This window comes from Neofelis nebulosa, chromosome 1 (assembly GCF_028018385.1).
Source record: "Neofelis nebulosa isolate mNeoNeb1 chromosome 1, mNeoNeb1.pri, whole genome shotgun sequence".
Classification (NCBI taxonomy): Eukaryota; Metazoa; Chordata; class Mammalia; order Carnivora; family Felidae; genus Neofelis; species Neofelis nebulosa.
In genome coordinates, this window is record NC_080782.1 from 37,175,071 (window position 1) to 37,194,312 (window position 19,242).

A 19,242-nucleotide genomic window follows, 5' to 3' on the forward strand; every position below is an offset into this window, starting at 1 on the left:
ACAGTGTCTGGCACTTAGTTAGAATTTAGCAGATAATCCTGCATTTTGACTCTTTGTATTTGTAGAATAAACCACTGGCTATTTCTTGTCCTTTGCATGACCAGTGAAAACATTTCAATGGTAATTATTTCCCCCACTAAGTTAATGTAAAAGTAACTGTGATAGAAAATGTTTAAAATCTTGATTTATTGTGGACATTTAAGTCAACATAATAGCATACCTTTCAAAGAAACAATGGACACTATTTCCAGGCACACAGACTGCATATTTTGTGAACTTCATTCAAACTCAGATAAAGTAAAACCACCTTACATCTAGTTATTGAAGATGAAAAGAACTTGAGGCTGTGGGAGTGATCACCTTGTTTAAATACTTGATAAGAGAAAGAATATAAAACTACAAAAATATGTATTTTTTAAAAAAATCAGTTAGTGACATTATGTTTCTAAGAAGGAATTTTATTTTCAAATATCATTAGCTTCCAAATATCACCTTACATGGTTGTATTTCCTAGTCATTAAATGTTTACAGCAATGTGCTTGTGGTATCTGTCGCACTGATTTAAAAATACATTTTGGTCATTACTATCTCTTGCTGTTTGCCTGCAGTGAGCTCTCACATAATTAGGGCTGAATACACTGCACTTTTAAAATTAAACCAAGCCTCTGGGAAAGAATCATGGAAATAGATGGTTAAAGGACACCCAGGCAATTAACAAGCATGATAAAGTTAAAAATTGAAGATAGGAAAGTAGGTTAAGAGCTTTTCTCTCTCTTTCCAACATGATGTGTTGATACAGAAGGAACATAGATTTATTTTACATAGAAAAGGGATATAGAGGCAGTCCACATTTTAGTCAATAGGTAATCCCTTTGCTATTTTCTAATGGATTTTTCTACCTTTTAAGCACACAATTCCAAAATATTCTTGACTTGATTGACTTTTACAACAAGCCTGAAAACTTTATGCTTTTTAGAATCATAACAGGGTAACAATAGACTAATAAAGATTTAAAGGTTAAAAATCTGAGATAATCTCAGCAAATAGTTCTTTTTAACAACAAAAAAAAATACATGCAAAAGTATTGACTACTTGTGATGGTTTGCAACAAAACCCTCAGAAATAAATAGTAAAAAATTATAAAATGTAGCCAATAATTAAATATTATAGAATTAATGCATCATGATTTTCTCTGGTGGCATATCATTTTGTACAATTTCCTATTGGCATTCTTTCCCTCCATTAAAGTCAATCCTCATGTTCCTGTCTTTACTAGACAGAAAGTCTCTGAAAGACTGTTACTCTTTAGTTTCATTTTTTTTATATCTAAAGCACCTAATACTCACTGAAAACATACTCAGCATTCAGTAAATACTGAATGAGTGAATTCATGAGTACAATCCTATGTCTTTTAGATAAACCACTATTACTTATTTGTACTTATATATTAATCACTTAAGAGGATAATAGAAGCTGAAAGGAGAATGTAATATTTGTTAAATATTGGTTATGTGTCAAGCATCTTTCACATATTTTATTTTCACTACATCCTTAAGGCAACAGATAGCATTTTCCCAAATTTTACAGACTAGCTTCAAAGAGATTAAACATCTCCTCAAATCAGGTCAAAAGAGTTAAGGTTCTGACTTTTCGGAGTTTATGTCTGGGTCATTTTCCCACCATAAGGTTGCATTATCTTGTGTTGCCTTAACATTATTAGGGTTTTGCTCCAAACAGAAATCAGATCTATAAGTAAAACAGAAAGATAAATAGGAATACTACATTTTTTTCATTATAGCCTGATCTTTCTTTGTGAAAATTAATGCCTCTTCTCTTTTTTTCCTTATTGTTATTGTAAAACAGATACAGAAAATAATGACTTACTATAATCAAACATCCTTGAAATCACCACCCAAAACAAGAGGGAGAACTTTATCACCACTCCCCCAGGAAGCCCTTCCCTGTGTACGATCCCAATCACAACCCCCTCGTACCCTCTGAAATAACAGTTCTGCTGGCTTTCATAGTAATTGCTTCCTTGAATTTCTTAATATAGTTTCATCACAATTATGCATCCCTAAATTGCATAGTTTGGTCTGCCTCAAACCTCCACTTTCCCTTCCATCCCATTCTTGTCTTTACTATCTGTCTGCTGAAGAAACTGGGTGACAGGCCCATCGATTCCCCAACACTGGATTTTGCTGATTACATGTACAAGTTCAGCATGTTCCTCTGACCTTTGTATTTCCCGAAGTTTGGCACCTGGACCCAGAGGTCATATGAGATTCAGATTCCATTCCGTTGGCAAAACTACGCGTGATGTATGTTCTTTTATCAAGAAAATGCAAAAATCTAATTTTGCTCTTTTTTGTTATTAGTGGCCACTGATGCTCAACCTCTAGATGCATTAATTGAATGAGGATGGTAAAATGGCAGTTGTCTAATAATATCCTTACTTTTTCATCTATTAACTTTAACAATTTAATGAAGATACTCTTTTCCTCCTCTACTATTTGGTTACATATTGGTTCAGATAATATAGGAAAGCAGGATAAATGCTTGATTTCTTCCCTTTTATTTACCCAAATTTCGAGGTAAGGAATTAAGTCTCTAAGAGTTTCAGAGGTTAAGCATTTTTTGTATCATTATGAACTCAAACATCTGCTGAGTTTGAATCTGTTGAAATTCTCACCCTTTTTGAAGCTCATCTTGGCTTTTTCAAGTTGACTCCTGATTCTTTTTTATATTACCCTAGTAGTCTTTGATAATTCCCTTACTATCTGGCATGTCAAGTTGTTCCAGGCCCTTAATATGTACTTCCTGCCCCAGACCTGGGATCAGCCATCTTTTCTCTTGAAATTACTACAGAGCTCTTGCTATTGGATTGTGTGAATCCCACCCCAGTTTTGGCTGTATCTCCAACAAATACCTGTTGGGTATGGGGGAGGTCTGCCTATTCTCTGGTTTATCAGATGACCTTGATTCTCATCACTTCCTTCTTTCAACCTACATGGAAGTTCAAAAAAAAGGTCTTGCAAAAAAAAAGGTCTTGTCCCAGTCTGTTTATTTTTTAGGTTCATGGGGATAATTTTGCTATAAATGTTATCCACGTGTTTTGTTTGTGCTGTCTATCTGCTCTATTTTTATGCACAAAAACTAAGCTACCACTATCTTCTAAGACTCAAGTTTCCTTTCATTTTAAAAATTATGTCAACTTCAATTTTCTCGTATCAAGATCTATGGTATCCTTTCCATTAACATTACACAGGGATCAATTTAACAGTGCTGATTCAGAAAATTTTGCATTGGATTTTTTTTAAGTTTGATGAACACAGTAAAAGAACCTACTTACCACAGAGCCAAAGTTCAAAATTAATCCTCTTTCAAAACACAGACTCACTATTTTATTAATTATACCTGTAGAGACAGTTCTAATTTCCAATCCTTGCACAACAGGACTTGACATGTGTACTCTTATACAAAGGCAACAAAACTGGGTAAAAGAAAAAAATAAAAACGATACATAAAAAAAAAAGTAGTGTCATTCTTAATGTCATTGCCCAAAGAAATATATTTTCAGCTCTATTTTGATGAAAATAGCATTGATTCCAAAGGCAATGACATTTAAATAGCATTTATGGGGCTGTAAAACAAGAGTCATCCCAAAATATCCACAAAATATATTCCCAATTTTTTAAACTACATAAAAACACACATTACAATAAACAGAATTAATGCAAGTATGGATGCATATTATTTTAAATAGCTTCAACCTTTATTTCTCAGTATATGTTTCTGTGTGTTAGGTTGGCCTATCTGCACTACATTAAAGTATTTCTTTTTTTTTTTTTTTTTTTGTAGGAAATGTAGGGAAAAGACCAGCTCGCTGTTGAAAACTGTGTATAAAAACTAGGATTGAGCGTAATGTTGCTAAAATTTCTTTATTCACTCATATTCATCAAATGCCTACTTTGTGCCATACATGGATCTAGCCTTAGAAATACAGTACTTTATATTAGGGTTTATATTTAAGCCCCTAACTGGGGCTTAATTATAGATTAGGAAAGATAATAATCAAATTAGATAAACAAAAAATTTAGTATAATAAATTGTAATAACTTCTATGAAGAAAAGACAGGGCAGAGATATGGGGAATAACTGATAAGCAGGGGTTTCAGACAGGGTTGGAATTTTACTCAGGTTGTATCTGTTTGTATCTTTCTTCCTAAGTATTGTAGGGATCATCCTATTTGCAAAACATGTCACAATTTTTCTGCCAGATAATTTACTAGTCTATAAATTTTCAAGAACTTTTTATAAGGGTCAAATAGACCTTCAGAAAGCCTGCAACAATTTACACAGTCTCTAGAGTATTATGTTGGGAAGCTCTGCCCATGGCAACAGGATTAAATAATTCACTAATACTTTTCTAGGAATTCTGATTTCAGTTGTTTTTATCTTTTATAAGTTTAAAATTATTTGGATTTCATTTTACTGAAAACTGAGGAGAATGGATTTTACTCAACTGTTTTAGTTGATTAATACTACTTATCGTATCATTTATCCTTTAATATATGGATTTGAATTTTTTTTCAAATAGCAAATTCAGGTAGTTTGTATTTTTGGCTCTTATAGCTGGTGATTCTTTTTATATTATATATCCTCAATCATGGTTGTTAATATGTAGAAAACTTACTGATATATTTTAAAATATTTATCTTACAATCAGCCACCCTATGAACTTTACAGTTAGCTTGATCATCTCTCAGTTGATTCGATCAGTTGTTTTGTTTTGTTGTTTTTTTTTTAGTTTATTTATTTCTTTTGAGAGAGAGTGAGTTAGTGAGGGGAGCAGCAGAGAGACAGGGAGAGAGAGATTCCCAAGCCGGTTCTGCTTTGTCAGTGCAGAGCCTGACATGCAACTCAAACCTGTGAACCATGAGATCATGACCTGAGCTGAAACAAAAAGTTGGACGCTTAACTGACTGAGCCACCCAGGCATCCCTCAATCAGCTTTTCAAAGCAGGTAAACATCATCTACAGAAAATCATCTAGCGTCCTCTCATCCCAAATGTTTCTCGCTATCACTTTGCGCACTGACTTTATTGCACTGACTGACCTATCAAGAACAAACATCTATTCAATCCCTGCTGACCACGTATCTAGCCTCAGAACTAAGCTATTTGGTTGACAGGGAATTCTCTGCCCCTTGAGACAAATCTTCCTAGCCTCAGTTCTAATTCTTCAATGGCTTGTCCAAACGAAACTCTGTCTCTAGCTATCTTCTACCCATTGTTTTTAGTATCATATTTCTGTGTAAAAATATTAGATAGTTCAGGAAGTCTTAAGCTGGAGGCCAAAAATAAATGTGCTTGCAGGGAACCACAAACCTCTTGAAATCACAGATAAAATTTTGTGAATATATGCACTTTTCTAGGACAGAGGATCCACAGCTTTCATTTGATTCTTAAAGTATTCTATGAGCCTGACAACCTGACAGTCACTAATGGACAGGCATGAATGATTAGCTTAACCAATAATTACAGCGTACAGAATCCCTGGGTTATTTATATTGTTCAGTACAGATACAACCATAACTAGGCAGTTTCAGCATGTACCTCTGCCGTTTTATAAACCAAAAAAATACATCTGAATCCAAGACTGTCTCTAATCTTCAACCTAATTCACTTACATGATTATTCAAAACAAATACCCAATTTATTGCTCAGAACAAATAACCTTTCTAAAAATAATCATTTAAATAATGAATAACGTCTCTACAGAAAAAATAAGGAGTACTCATTTTCCCTGTAAGTACCACCAATATAACACTCAACATTCATTTTCTCAGCTCCTACTCACATCTCTCAACTAAGATATTGCATAATTTTTAATAAGGTATATAATCTTTAAAAAAAACAAGGCTAACACATTCTGCAAGGGTAGTAAGTGACATCTGCTCAAAAATGATGTAAAAAAAAGACATTAAAAATCATCCTTTTAAATTTGCAATCTTTCTTATATTTCCAAATAACCATTTTTCATAGACTATTAAATTTGACAATAAAAAAATGAAAGAATTTAGCAAGCTATGAATCATTTTATTTGGCACCTATATAATGTTTAACTGATTTGAAATAAGATACCAAATGGTTTAACTATGCCATTTCCTAACAAAAATAAAGATTAACAGGAAGGAGCACATTCAACTCAGTGCCGTTAGAATTTTCCCTAAAAGCTATTCTAAATGTTCAGTACGATAGCATTCTATACCAACTTTGAAGATAATAATGGTGTATCTGCAAAGTTTTACAGATAGAGGATGCATTAGAAGTTTTCCAGTGCTAACTGCCTCATGAGTGAAGCTATTTCATATAGCACACACAAAACCTACCATTGTACATCAGGGTTTCTGCCAACGAGACTTAACAAGATAAAAAGAAATCAGAACAGCCTAATGCTTCTATGGCCCTGTCTTCACAGACACATTTGCTTTAAAGAATTCTGAAGATTGTCAAGTATGTGCAAAGAGAGTATTTTCTTTTCTCAAATAGTTCACACTCCTTAATTTGGTTTCAAATTTACTTTCATGATAATAGCTAACAATTACATAGCATTAAGTGCAGAGCGTAATTTCTAAGCACCGTGTATCTAGACGCTATAAAAATATTTATAATATCACCATAAAATATGTATCGCTCCAACAACCTGATAAGATACATATGTTATTTTCCTCATTTTATAATTGAAAAAAACTAAAACCCAGAATTTTGGAGACTGCTACATTATCATTTAGCTTACAGTATTTTTCCCACTTCTTGATATGTAAATTTCTCTTTGAACAATTTTTGTATTGTCTTCTGACCCAGCTTCTGTGTGGAGACCCTTTGTGGGGTCTTCTCCTTCCCTGATGCTGAGCATTCTGCGAGTTTCTCAGAAAAGACATTTCACTTCCTACTATCTGGAAACTTTTGTTTAAAATGTCCCTGTTAATTCCATATGTCCATTTTCACACTTGTTCTCATTTTGAAACTGTTTTTTATAGATTTTGACCTGATGAGTTATCCTTTATTTTATTCATTACATGTTCTGTTCTTCTTTTTGCCCTAATTCTGAGAGGTTTCCTAGACTTCATGTGCCAACTTCTTACATGTGAGAACTTTTTGAAAAAAATTTTCTGGATACTCTTTTCACAGCATATTGTTCTTGTTGTCTTACATAAAATATCTTCCTGAAGGGGCGCCTGGTTGGCGCAGTCGGTTAAGCGTCCGACTTCAGCCAGGTCACGATCTCGCGGTCCGTGAGTTCGAGCCCCGCGTCAGGCTCTGGGCTGATGGCTCGGAGCCTGGAGCCTGTTTCCGATTCTGTGTCTCCCTCTCTCTCTGCCCCTCCCCCGTTCATGCTCTGTCTCTCTCTGTCCCAAAAATAAATAAAAAGCGTTGAAAAAAAAAATTAAAAAAAAAAATATATATCTTCCTGAAGATATAATTTATAGACTATTTTTAATAATGTAATTTCCCTTAACCCCAAATGCCTCTCTGTTCTCTGGACTTTCTTTTGCTCTTTGACTTAGTCTCTCTCTTTTATGACGGAGACTTTTCTCAGAAGACTCATAATGTTTTGCTTAGATATCATATTAGATGATAGAATACCAACATATAATTACAGTCTCTATGTACATATGTAAGGCTTTTTGAAAAATCATTAGATAATGAATAAGAATTTTTACTGGAAGATCTTGAAATGTCTCCCATTGGATATAGTTTTCTTGTGTCCTGCTTGGGGAGAACTGGCCTGACTCCAAACATTCTAATGTTAAGACTGAAAGTTCTGTATTCACTAGGAAGTGAATTTCAGCCTGGCTTTCCTGGAAACTGCTTTTTTTTTTTTTTTTTTTTTTTGAGACAGAGAGAGACAGAGCATGAACGGGGGAGGGTCAGAGAGAGAGGGAGACACAGAATCGGAAACAGGCTCCAGGCTCTGAGCCATCAGCCCAGAGCCTGACGCGGGGCTCGAACTCACGGACCGCGAGATCGTGACCTGAGCCGAAGTCGGACGCTTAACCGACTGAGCCACCCAGGCGCCCCTGGAAACTGCTTCTTAACTGGTACCTCATGTCCTAAGCACCTCTGGGGCTCAGTGGTGAAGAATCATGGAAGTAAAATATAATTTCTCCATTAGCTTTTGTATTTTCCAAAATGTTTTTGAGATCTCTTGTTCTCTGTTTTCTCCTCTTTCTTCTATTTATCTATCTATCTGTGTGTCTTCTCATATTATTTTGGAATGGTTTCAAGAGGTAGGAAGAATAAATGATTAGGTTTAATCCATAATGTTTCCTTGCAGGTTAGGAGAATTACTTATACTAGCAGCCTTGCTTCCTTTTAGGTTGGAGTGACAGAATTAAGATTCAGAAGAGCCGGGGCGCCTGGGTGGCGCAGTCGGTTAAGCGTCCGACTTCAGCCAGGTCACGATCTCGCGGTCCGTGAGTTCGAGCCCCGCGTCGGGCTCTGGGCTGATGGCTCGGAGCCTGGAGCCTATTTCCGATTCTGTGTCTCCCTCTCTCTCTGCCCCTCCCCCGTTCATGCTCTGTCTCTCTCTGTCCCAAAAATAAATAAAAAACGTTGAAAAAAAAAATAAAAAAAAAGATTCAGAAGAGCTGAATTCCTGGCCCAGTTCTTACTATCTATGTCTCCATGTTCATGCTACTTAATGTTCCTGCAGTTTCATTTAGTCATCTGCATGCTGGGCAGGGAAATGTAATGGTTGTGACATGTCCTTGCAGGTGGCGTGGGGAGTGGATGCTAGGTGTTGCTTTAGGGAAAGGAAGAGCTTTCTTTATCTGGATTTACTAATTGTAAGATTAAATGTGTGCACATCCTGGTTGCAGACTAATTAGTTGTCTATTCATTCAATAACATTTGTTAAAAGTCTGTATGCTGACCCAGTGATTTCAATTCTAAGATAAGTGAAAATACATCTCCTCACAAGAAACTGTACAAGAATGTTCACATCAGCAGTATTCACAGTGGCTGAAAGGTAGAAACAATGCAGATGTGCATCAACTGATGAATGGAGAAACAAATCTGGTATAGCCATACAACAGAACAGTCTTCCGCAAAAGAGAAAGTGCTGAAACATGCTACAACATGGATGAGACTTGAAAATATGCTAAGCGAAAGAAGCCAATAACAAAAGACTACACATTGTATCATCTCATTGATATGAAATGTCCAGAAAAAAACAATCTCTGGAGGCAGAAAGTAGATTCCTGACTGCTTACAGCAATGGGGGCAGGAAGGAAGGGGAGAGAGAAATGAGTGCTAATAGGTAGGGGTTCCTACTTGGGGTGATAAAATTTTCTAAAATTGGTTTGGGTAATGGCTGTACAACTCTGTGAACATACTAGAAAAAATTCAATCATATACTTTAAATGAGTGAATTATACTGTAACTGAATTATAGCTCAAAAAGCTGTTAAAAATAAAGCATCTGAGAAAACTGAAGCAGGAAAACAATCTCTTATGTGTACTTTAATGGCACTAGAAATACAAAATTGAGTAATATAGATGAGGTCATGGAATTTAAATTCTAGTGGAGGGACATAAATAAAATAAATTTAACTATAAATTCCAATGAAAGAAGAGACCCAGATAGAAAACTAAACGGGGGGGGGGGGGGTGAAAGCTGAGGGTGATCACAATGATTAAATGAAAATCCAAATGACAAGGAGAAACTAGGTGTGATGCAAAATGACAGAAAGTAAAAAGAGAATTTTAGACAGCGGGGTTAAATTTCACATCAAAACCTCTGTGGTGGGGAGAACTCAGCTTACTGTAGGGGCTGAAAATTTACCCAGGTGTCCAGAAAATAGTGAGGGAGTAAGTTGTGGGTGAGGAGGTTGCATAGATAAACTGAAACTATTCAAGATCTTGTAGCTCATCTTGTAGCTCAAATGTACTGTAAGAGAAATGGGAAGCCTCTAAAGGGTTTTAAGCGGCATGATATTATTAGACATTAAGTAATATTATTTGCTTTTTAAGATCACTCTTGCTACTCTATGACAAATATAGTTTTGACTTTCTGTCCTAAAACTACTTGTGCACATCTAAACAGAAATATCAGCAACACTGATAAACCTATGTCACTCACAATTTTAAAAAGTGCCTCTGGGTGCCTAGGTGGCTCAGTCAGAGGAGCATCTGACTCTTGATCTCCACTAAGGTCACGATCTCACAGTTCATGGGATCGAATCCTGTATCGGGCTCTGCGCTGACAGCACAGAGCCTGCTTGAAATTCTCTCTCTCTCTCTCTCTCTGCCCTTCCCCCGCTCACATGCTCGCTTGCTCCTCTCTCTCGCTCTCGAAATAAATAAACATTTTTGTTTAAAAAAAGTGTCTCAACCAGTGGCAATGTTAATTGGTAAAGTCAATATGTATAGAATCTCTAAAATGTTCACAGTCAGTAATTCCATTCCCTGGACTGTCCAAAATATAATGAAGAGTAATATATAAAGATGTTCACTGCAGCACTATTTAACCTGAAAGTACAAAATCTGTAAATAGTTGCTAATTCTGTATATGTGTAATTAGCCTGACTTCTTTAGAATTATAGCTAAGGTCTTAAAAATAAAAACAGGTCTACATAAATAAGATGGTCCAATTATAAATCCAGGACATGTATAATTTTGCTACTTTGCTTTAACCAAGTGGTCAGTTACTATGTGAAATGGCTGAAGATTATTATGGGGAAATTAACTATTAAACTTGAAAAGGGCCATGACATCCATTTTTGTCATTCAAACTTGGGTGAAAGTGTCAGGTAAAAGTTCAACTAAAAAATAATCAACATCAATATATATGCTGTGTGCATATAATCGTGTACAGAGGTCCCTTGAATAGTTTCATTCCACATGCACAATGCACATACACACACACACACACACACACACACACACACACACACACACCACAGAGAATTAATAGCATCAGAATGGTTTCTTTTGCAATAACACAGATAATACCAGGATGCACCAGGGAGCATCACCATATTCCCTTGATTTTTTTTTTTTTTGAAAAAAATAATGGTAAGTTGTATATCAAGATGCCTTCACAAAGAAATTTATTTGTAGAAGAAAAGTATTCAGTCTAAGTAAAAACAGTCTTTTTTCCTAGTATATGCAGATTTTTTCTTCATTATCACCACCTCTGCTGCCTAACTCATAGTTTGTTACTTCTTTGTACAAAATGATAAAACGAAAATTTGTCACAGACTCTGAAAACGTTCAGCACTCTTCATTGTGGTGCTATGGTTTGCCATAATTTGTATTTTAATTATAAGAAACTATATTTGAAAGTCCTTACCCTTAACCCATTACTTACTTGTCTCTAAGTAATGAAGTGAATTATCTGCTAAAGAAAAGAATTACACTTAGAATGGCACAATGTTCACATAAGCATCACATCAGATATATTTTGCTTGCCTCTTACTCACTTTGGGATATAGGTTCATTGAATAATGAATAATGCAGAATTACAAATACTACTTAAATTGCTTTTTGGTGTTGGTGTTGCTTCAGTTTGTGGTTTTTGACCAAGTAGATATAGCTTAATTAGATTTTGTTAAATGAGCTTTTGATAATGAGTAATGTATTATTCTAATGCATTTAAAATTCTTGCATTACTCATCAACATTCAAGTTCATAAATACAAGTCGACATAATTAAATGTGAATTGGTAAAAATGCATCTGCCCAAAGATTCTCAATTTATAATAAGTCTCAAAAGTAGGTTTAAAGGGAAAGTTGCTCAGAAAAAAAATGCAAAACATCTTGTAACATTTTAATGGTATAATATCACATAATATCTATCGAATGCAATTAAATAGTGAAACATCAAATAAAATTTAAAGTTTTGCAACTTAAATGGATACTAAGAAAAAGTAATGGAATAAATTCATACTTCCAAATCATTTCACTTTAATTGGGCCTAACAGTTGGTAGAGTCACTAGGAAAAACTTAATTGAATTTATAAGATATAAAAAGTTTCACCCAACCGAGAAAATAAATAAATTCTTATGGTTAATTTTGGCTGTGTTGATATGGAAAACAAATAAAAGGAGCATTGCTGGGAGCGTACAGATTGCATTTAGCACAAAGATAACATAACAGTAGGCTAATTAGTCCTTAAACCCCAGAAGGTTGAATTGTTTTTTCCTGAGAAGCTCCTAGAAACAAAGGCCTGTCTCTGACTTACTGTGTAATATGGGCGAAGCCTCCCTTCACTAATGAACATATCAGTGACCTCTGACATCACTATTATTGTGGCTGCAACACGAAGCAGAGATGGAAGGCCAGAAATGGCAATAGCTTCAGGAAGTGACTCCCGTCTCTAGGGTCCTTGTGTACTTACGACACAATAAGCTTTTCGTACAGTTGTTCATACTAATTGATGAAAAGTAGTGGAAGAAATAACAAGCCAAGATATAAAACCTCCTCCCTTACCAGAGGCAAGATGTTGGCCGACAATATATATGAAATGGGAACATTATCTATAAAAGAGCCCTATATATAAGTGTGACCCAGGAAAATAATGTCAGAATCCCTGAAATGGCAAATAGTCTGGGGATAAATTCTTCCAAGGTAAATTACTCAGATAATAAAAACCATCCAAAAAAGTCCTCTATTCCTTCAATCCATTTGAATGATTATGTCATAGCTATAGATTAGCTGTGAAAGCACAATGCTAGGCCAAAGTCACCTTTTTATTAAATAAATAAAAAATAAAATTTTAGCTAATAAATATATAATCACTGTTAGTAATCTGAAGAAAAATCACATTTAACCTCCTAATTAGATACTTATTTTTGTGTGTGTGGTACACATGAAACTCAGCAAGACTGAGACTGTGTCCTTACTACACAAAGACCAGTATAATTTTACTTTTTCTTTTTGTTTTTTTTAAGCTTATTTATTTATTTTGAGAGCAAAAGAGAAAGAGAGAGAAGATGAATGTACAAGTGGGGGAGGGGCAGAGAAGAGAGAATTATTTTTTAAATATAATTTATTGTCAAATTGGCTCCCATACAACACCAAGTGCTCATCCCAATAAGTGCCCTCTTCAATGCCCATCACCCACTTTCCCCTCTCCCCCACCCCCCATCAACCCTCAGTTTGTTCTCTGCATTTTAAGAGTCTCTTATGGTGGAAGAGAGAATTTCAAGCAGGCTCCACACTGTCAGCACAGAGCCTGATGCAGGGCTCAAAATCACAAATGGCGAGATCATGACCTGAGCGGAGATCAAGAGTCGGCCGCCACTTAACTGATTAAGTCATCCAGGTGCTCCTACTTTTACTTTTTAAGTAACTATATTTTCCCTAGTTTGGATGATTATATACCATGGTATAGACAAAAACATAAGATTTTTTTTTTTACTAAACTCTCTAGCTCCCACCCAGTTATTTCTAAAAACAAACAAACAAAGAGAAAAAAACAAGTCTTACAAGACTAAAATCAAAGGCTATGTTCCTTCTGGAGGCTCTAGGAGAGAATCCACTCCTTGCTGTTTCCAGCTTTTAGACACTGAATGCACTCTTTGACTCCTGGGACATCACTGTGATCTCTGCTTCCATCATCACATCTCCCTTTCTGCCACCCGGTTATTTCTAACAGTTTTGGTAGTATTTGACTCTTCTTTAGTCCCTGAAGGCTTCTAACATCATCCTCTCCTGAGAAAGAAGGGAAATACAGAGCCTCTGCCCTACTTACACCGGAGATAGGAGAAAACTACGTGCCAGACACAGCAATAGCTCTCTTGGGCAGGTGAGAGAAGCACCTAGTTGGCTCTGCGGGAGTCTCAGTGGGAGCAAAGCCCAGGAAGTGGAAAAGGCCTTGGCTCAGAAGTCATCCTAAAAAGGGACACTGGATCACCAGCACAGTGGTAAAGTCCTGACCCACCCCGGAGTGGCAGACTCCCCTACATTCAGCAGGATGGGACTGACCAAAGAGCAGAATGAGTAAACTTTCTTGGCCATGCAAAAGCTTATGAAAGTATCAAGTTAAAAAAGAAAAAGAAAAAAAAAACTTTATTTCCAGTATCTCCCACCCCTCCATGGAAACTGATTCTTAAGTGTCACTTTCTCAGTCACTGAATTATTACTGAACATCAGTTTGGCATTGTAGGAATCATAGTGAAGCCCTGCCCTTAAAGTGTCTTCTTCAGGAAAGAGCCTGAGGTGAACAGATCATAACCATAGCATTTCTACTATGTTAGAGATTTTTCCCATATTTCTTGTCCTTTAGGAAAAAAAGTACTGCCAGAGTTTTGTCTTTCTTATTTCTGCTTTTTCCGTTACATTATCCTGACATGTTATATAGGTTTTAACAAATCTTATTGATATCATATAAAAATGTTAATGAAATAATAATAAGATTTAAATGTCTTGACATAGGCAAATAAGTATTTACATCATTACTTCCTTAGTTTTTTGTTTTGGAAAAACATATATTGTAATTGCGAGTTTTAAAATCTATCTTTTTCAGATACCTTCCAGTTAGAAACCTAAACCTAGTAATTGTTTAATTTGTGTCTGACATTTCCTTTTGTCCAGTTATGCAAGAGAAAATCCAGTATTGTAAACTACTCCACACTGGATTTTGTTTAGAGTATTACCTCACTTTTTAATCATTTCTCATTTATTTGAAGTGCATGGTAAAAGTTAACCATCATCTGATCTCAATTTATTTCTTAGTAACTTTTTTGTTGTTTGATATTAGTCTCAGATGATTCACTTGAGAAAATGTGGAGAATCTTTAATTTCATGAATTTCATTCATTCAAAAGATTCTGGCACACTATTCCAATTCCTGAAAGGTGGCCCTATGTTTTTATCCAGTAGGTGGTAAAAGCTTAATTATGTACCATGTGCCACATTTTGAAAAGTGTAGTCTCTTTTTACATTGTTCAAGAAATAAAAGTAATCAAAAGGGATCACTCAATTGAGGTAAAATAAATAAAGTGTAGCATTTTATTTGCATGTGAACAGTGAACCACATATATTACTGGAAACACCATGCTTACTTTTGTTATTAAGGCTGAAGCCTGTTTCCTTGTAAAGTTTTCCTCAGGAAAGAAAAACAAAAGGGTACTAGGTTGCAACATATTTCCACTGAGGATTGAGGGAGAGATAGTTTTCTACATTTGATTCTAACCTTTAAAATTTTAAAGAACATGACAGTCTAATGTGCCTTAAAACAAGGTCATTTATAAGTCTGCTTATCTTCCTGAGGGAGGAAACGTGGCAGTTTATTTAGATCCTTTTCAACGTAAACATTCTTACAATCCAACTCTTAATTTGCTATAGACTATAAATGTCATTACATTCTATAAGTCCTCCTTTGGACTTTGTTACATGTTTTGGTAAATAAGAACCTTAAAATGATACACTTCCTAAAAGCCATTCACTCTATGCACAAATAATAGACGCTACTGATTTCTGAGACAATATGTAAAATTCAAAGAAGGTGAAGACGTTCACTCCCAGGCTTAGTGCGGCAGGAGTTTGGGTTTTCCAAAGCTAATGTCATTCAGAACTGTGGACAGCTCCTGCGGAGGCAAGGAGTCGATGGCAATTTCCCTTAAACATAACTCAAAGTAATGCTGCTTTTTATTGCTATCTTTGATTGCTGTTTAATAGACGCCTATTAAATCGGCTTAATTTGCACATATACTTTTTCACTGATTCTTCTTCTTTTTCGAATGAATTCACTTGAAAGAAAGAAAGAAAGAAAGAAAGAAAGAAAGAAAGAAAGAAAGAAAGAAAAGAAAGAAAAAGAAAAGGCAAGCCACCCTGAGTTTTAGAATTTAAATGGAAAACTCAACCTTATTCGGAAGCTGCAGCGTGTGAGCACGTTAATAAGAGGATCTACTTCACGACCTTCATTTGATAATCTCTAAACATGCTTATAACCGAATACATACTTGGGCGACAAATAAGATCGGGAAACGTCTTAATTTTAATTCTCCGAAGCAGTTTCCCTGGCGGACAGCTCTCCTCCTGCCCTAGTTCCCGGGCTGGGAAACGGGAAAGAGCTTTCCGAAACAGACTTGTAGTCAAGGTCAAGAAAGGGTGTCTCTCAGTCTCAGGGAGGGGGCTCTGGAAACGCCCCCTGTCTGTTTCTGGAACTCGAAGCTTCCTGCCACGCTGCTGCCCAAGCTGGCAGCGCCTGCCCGGCTGAAATCTCAAGTCAGGGACTATCCAAGCGCAAATTGCCCTTCCTGAGCCTGCCAGCCACTATTCTGAAGAAATGCATTGAGGATGCCCAGTGCCTATAAGCAGATGAAAAACAGATTAACATTCCCCAGGGGTGAGAGCGGCTGGAACAGCTAGGACTTGTGAGTCACTGTCTCCGCTTGCCCCATCCTCTCCTCAAGCCCAGGAGCGCCTTTTTCCCCTTTGGGAAAGGCGGGGGGCAGCGCGAGGATGGGTGTCACCCCAAAGACGACTTTCTGGCCGCTTCCTTACACTCTCAGCTCCGAAGTAAAAGTTTTTTTGTTTTTTGGTTTTTTGTTTTGTTGTTGTTGTCGTTTTTTGGCACAACTTAGCATCCTTCCATCTGGAGGGGGGGGGGGTGTCACATCTTCCCCGATGTATCCCCAAAGTTCACAAGGCAAAGGAGGCGAAACCTCCCTGGGATTCCCGGGCAACAGGAGCTCCTCATCCCACCCCCTCCTCGGCCGAAACTAGTTGAAGAGTGGAGCCCGAGCAGCCGGAGTGGAAGCCGCCGGCAGCGCCACCCCCCTCCCGCCCCGCAACCCCTCCCTCCGAGTCCCCGGGCGCCCCCTCCCAGGTGCGGGGACGCGTGTTGGAGGGCGCGCCCGGAAGGGAGGGTGGGGCGGCGGCCGGGAGTCCTCACCTGAAATCGCTGTAAGGGTGGATAATCCAGAAGCCTGCAGTTTTAACCCTTTCCTGCTCCTTTTCCACCGCCTTCTGGCTCCCAAACATGCGGAGGGAGAATTTGTTGACCCCGGGCTGCAGCATGGAGGTGAACTGCCTCTGCATGAAGCCGTACTGCCGCCGGGGGCCCTCGGCGTCCTCGAAGCCCCCGGCCGACTCCTCGCCGCCGCCGCCGCCGTCCACCTTGAAGCACACCGAGTTGCCGTGCTCCTTCGCGCCGGCCCCGCCGCCCCCCGGCGGGGTGCCCAGGCGCTTGTCGGCCGCGGCCGACCCCGCGCCCGTCGCGGGCGCCTTGGCGGGGAAGACGCTGTTGCCATCGTCCCGGCTGTTGGACGAGGAGTTGGGTTTGCCGCCTCCTTCCATGCCCGGGGGACGCGGCCGGCGACGGCGCGGGCTCCAGACCCGCCGGCCGCCCGGCGCCGGGGGCACGAAGCCGAGGGGGCAGGGGCCCGAGCTGGCTGCCGGCGAGCTCGGCTGCCCGTCGCGGCGGCGGCGGCGGCGGCGGCGGCTTCTGCTTCCCGCCCGCGCCGCTGCTCCCTGCGCGCCTCGCTCCCGCCGCCGCCGCTGCCCTCAGTGGCTGCGCTCCCGGTTCCGCCGCGGCTGGTGCTGAGGCTGAGGCTGCCCGAGCGAGGCGAGGCTCCGCTCAGCCCTCGCGCGCCAGCGCCTCCCCTCGGCTGCCCTCTGCTGGCCGGAAAGGCTCTCTCCCCGCCCGCACAGCGCGCACTCTCCCTCCACTCTTGCTCCACTTCTGCCCAGCGTGACATTGAACTCGGGAGCCCTCCGAGGCATTTATTTGTACATGTTGTGAGAGAGTCGGTGTATGTTTGCACGTCAGAGGAGAGAGAGAGAGAGGCAGAGAGGCAGAGAAAGACTGAGCTAGCGGATTATGTTCGTCCGAAAGAAATAAACACCCTGAAACTCACTGAGGCATTGTCACATTGTCTGAACGCCTGTTTGAATGATGTTACAGATTGGGAAAGGGAGAGAGCTTGGCTCTGCATGCAGAAAATTCACGTGTAAAGCTAGATGTACATACGAAAGTAAGATTCGACATCGGATAATAAATTTCATGAGTTAAAGGGAAGTTGTGTGTACGTGTGTGTGTGCGTGTGTGTTTCGGAAGGAAGCAGACACCGAAAGGGACCGGGTCTGGGTAACCAGGAGCAATCAGCTGCTTAGGGCTGTGATGAAGATGTGGCACCAAGGGACAGACAGCTGACCTCCTTACACTTATCCTTGTTTATTCTCTCAGAGCTCCTTAAGCAGGGGATGGGATTTCTTTCTTCCCAAGGCCACACACATCAACACACATGCGAGCAAGTCTTCCAGCTGCTAACACTGAGAAAAAAAAAAATGTGTTAGGGAAAACTCGCCAGAGCTGACCTATCTTTTTAGATAAGTTATGTAATCAATAAAACACACTAAGAGGCATGCATGTTGGTCAGAGTTCACCTACACCTCACCAGGAAGCCACGATGTCTTGGAATTTAGGCAGAATGCAATCACCATCTCAGATGAGGGAAAGTATTCTCAAGTGAGACCTAAAAAGTGCTACTGATGCTGAAGAAAGCATTCTGAGATTCTTCCTGTCCCCCTCAGCGTCTCCCAAACACACCAGATCAGCTAAAGGAAGCAAGATGTGCTGCCAAACTCGCCCATCACTCAGCAGGGCAGCCCCAGAGTCTGAAGAGCTTCAGGACTCCCAAATGTGCCAAAACATCTGTTCCAGATACAAGGACTGCCTTCCTGCCCACGGCCTCTTTAAAGGAAATCCTGCCCTGCCAAGAGTCTCTGATCTAACGGGTTCTGTCAGCCACAGCCACATTTTAGGGGAAGAAAGGGGAGCACCTCCGGGAGGGAATCTATGCACCGGGTCACCCCATGGCCTAGCATGAAAAAATGAATGGGGTCAATCAAGGTGCTTTCCTGAAAAACCAAGCAGCAGTGAAGCCAATTAACAAGAATAAAGACAAAAGAAGACAACTGGATGCCCTCATGAGGGGTTAACAACCCGAGAAAGGAAGCAGAGAACAGAGAAAAAAGTCGAAAGAAGCAAAACCAAGAAGCCAGTAGGCCTCTGTTCTAATTGTGTAAGATAACCCCTACCATTCTACTTCCCATAGTCTATGCTAAATCTCCTTTTTCAGCGAGCTCCATCCTGACTCAGACACCATCTGTTTTCAACTAATCAAAAACCAGAGCCCTAAGAAATAAGTATAGGTGGCCAAACTTCAATGGTAAAAAATAGGGGAAATATGAACAATGTAGTGCTCTCAACTAGTGAAGTGGGGA

The 19,242-nt window shown here is 38.9% G+C and overlaps 1 protein-coding gene across 1 annotated transcript in view; it reads right to left on the reverse strand.

Moving 5' to 3' along the window:
* The window catches only part of HCN1 (hyperpolarization activated cyclic nucleotide gated potassium channel 1), a 393,365-nt gene extending 375,937 nt beyond the window's left edge, over window positions 1-17,428 (reverse strand). The window contains exon 1 of the mRNA XM_058719343.1: window positions 16,910-17,428. Coding sequence (XP_058575326.1) covers window positions 16,910-17,313 — 404 coding nt within the window. The 5' untranslated portion in view covers window positions 17,314-17,428. The remainder of the gene's footprint in view (window positions 1-16,909) is intronic.
* Window positions 17,429-19,242: the final 1,814 nt, after the last annotated feature.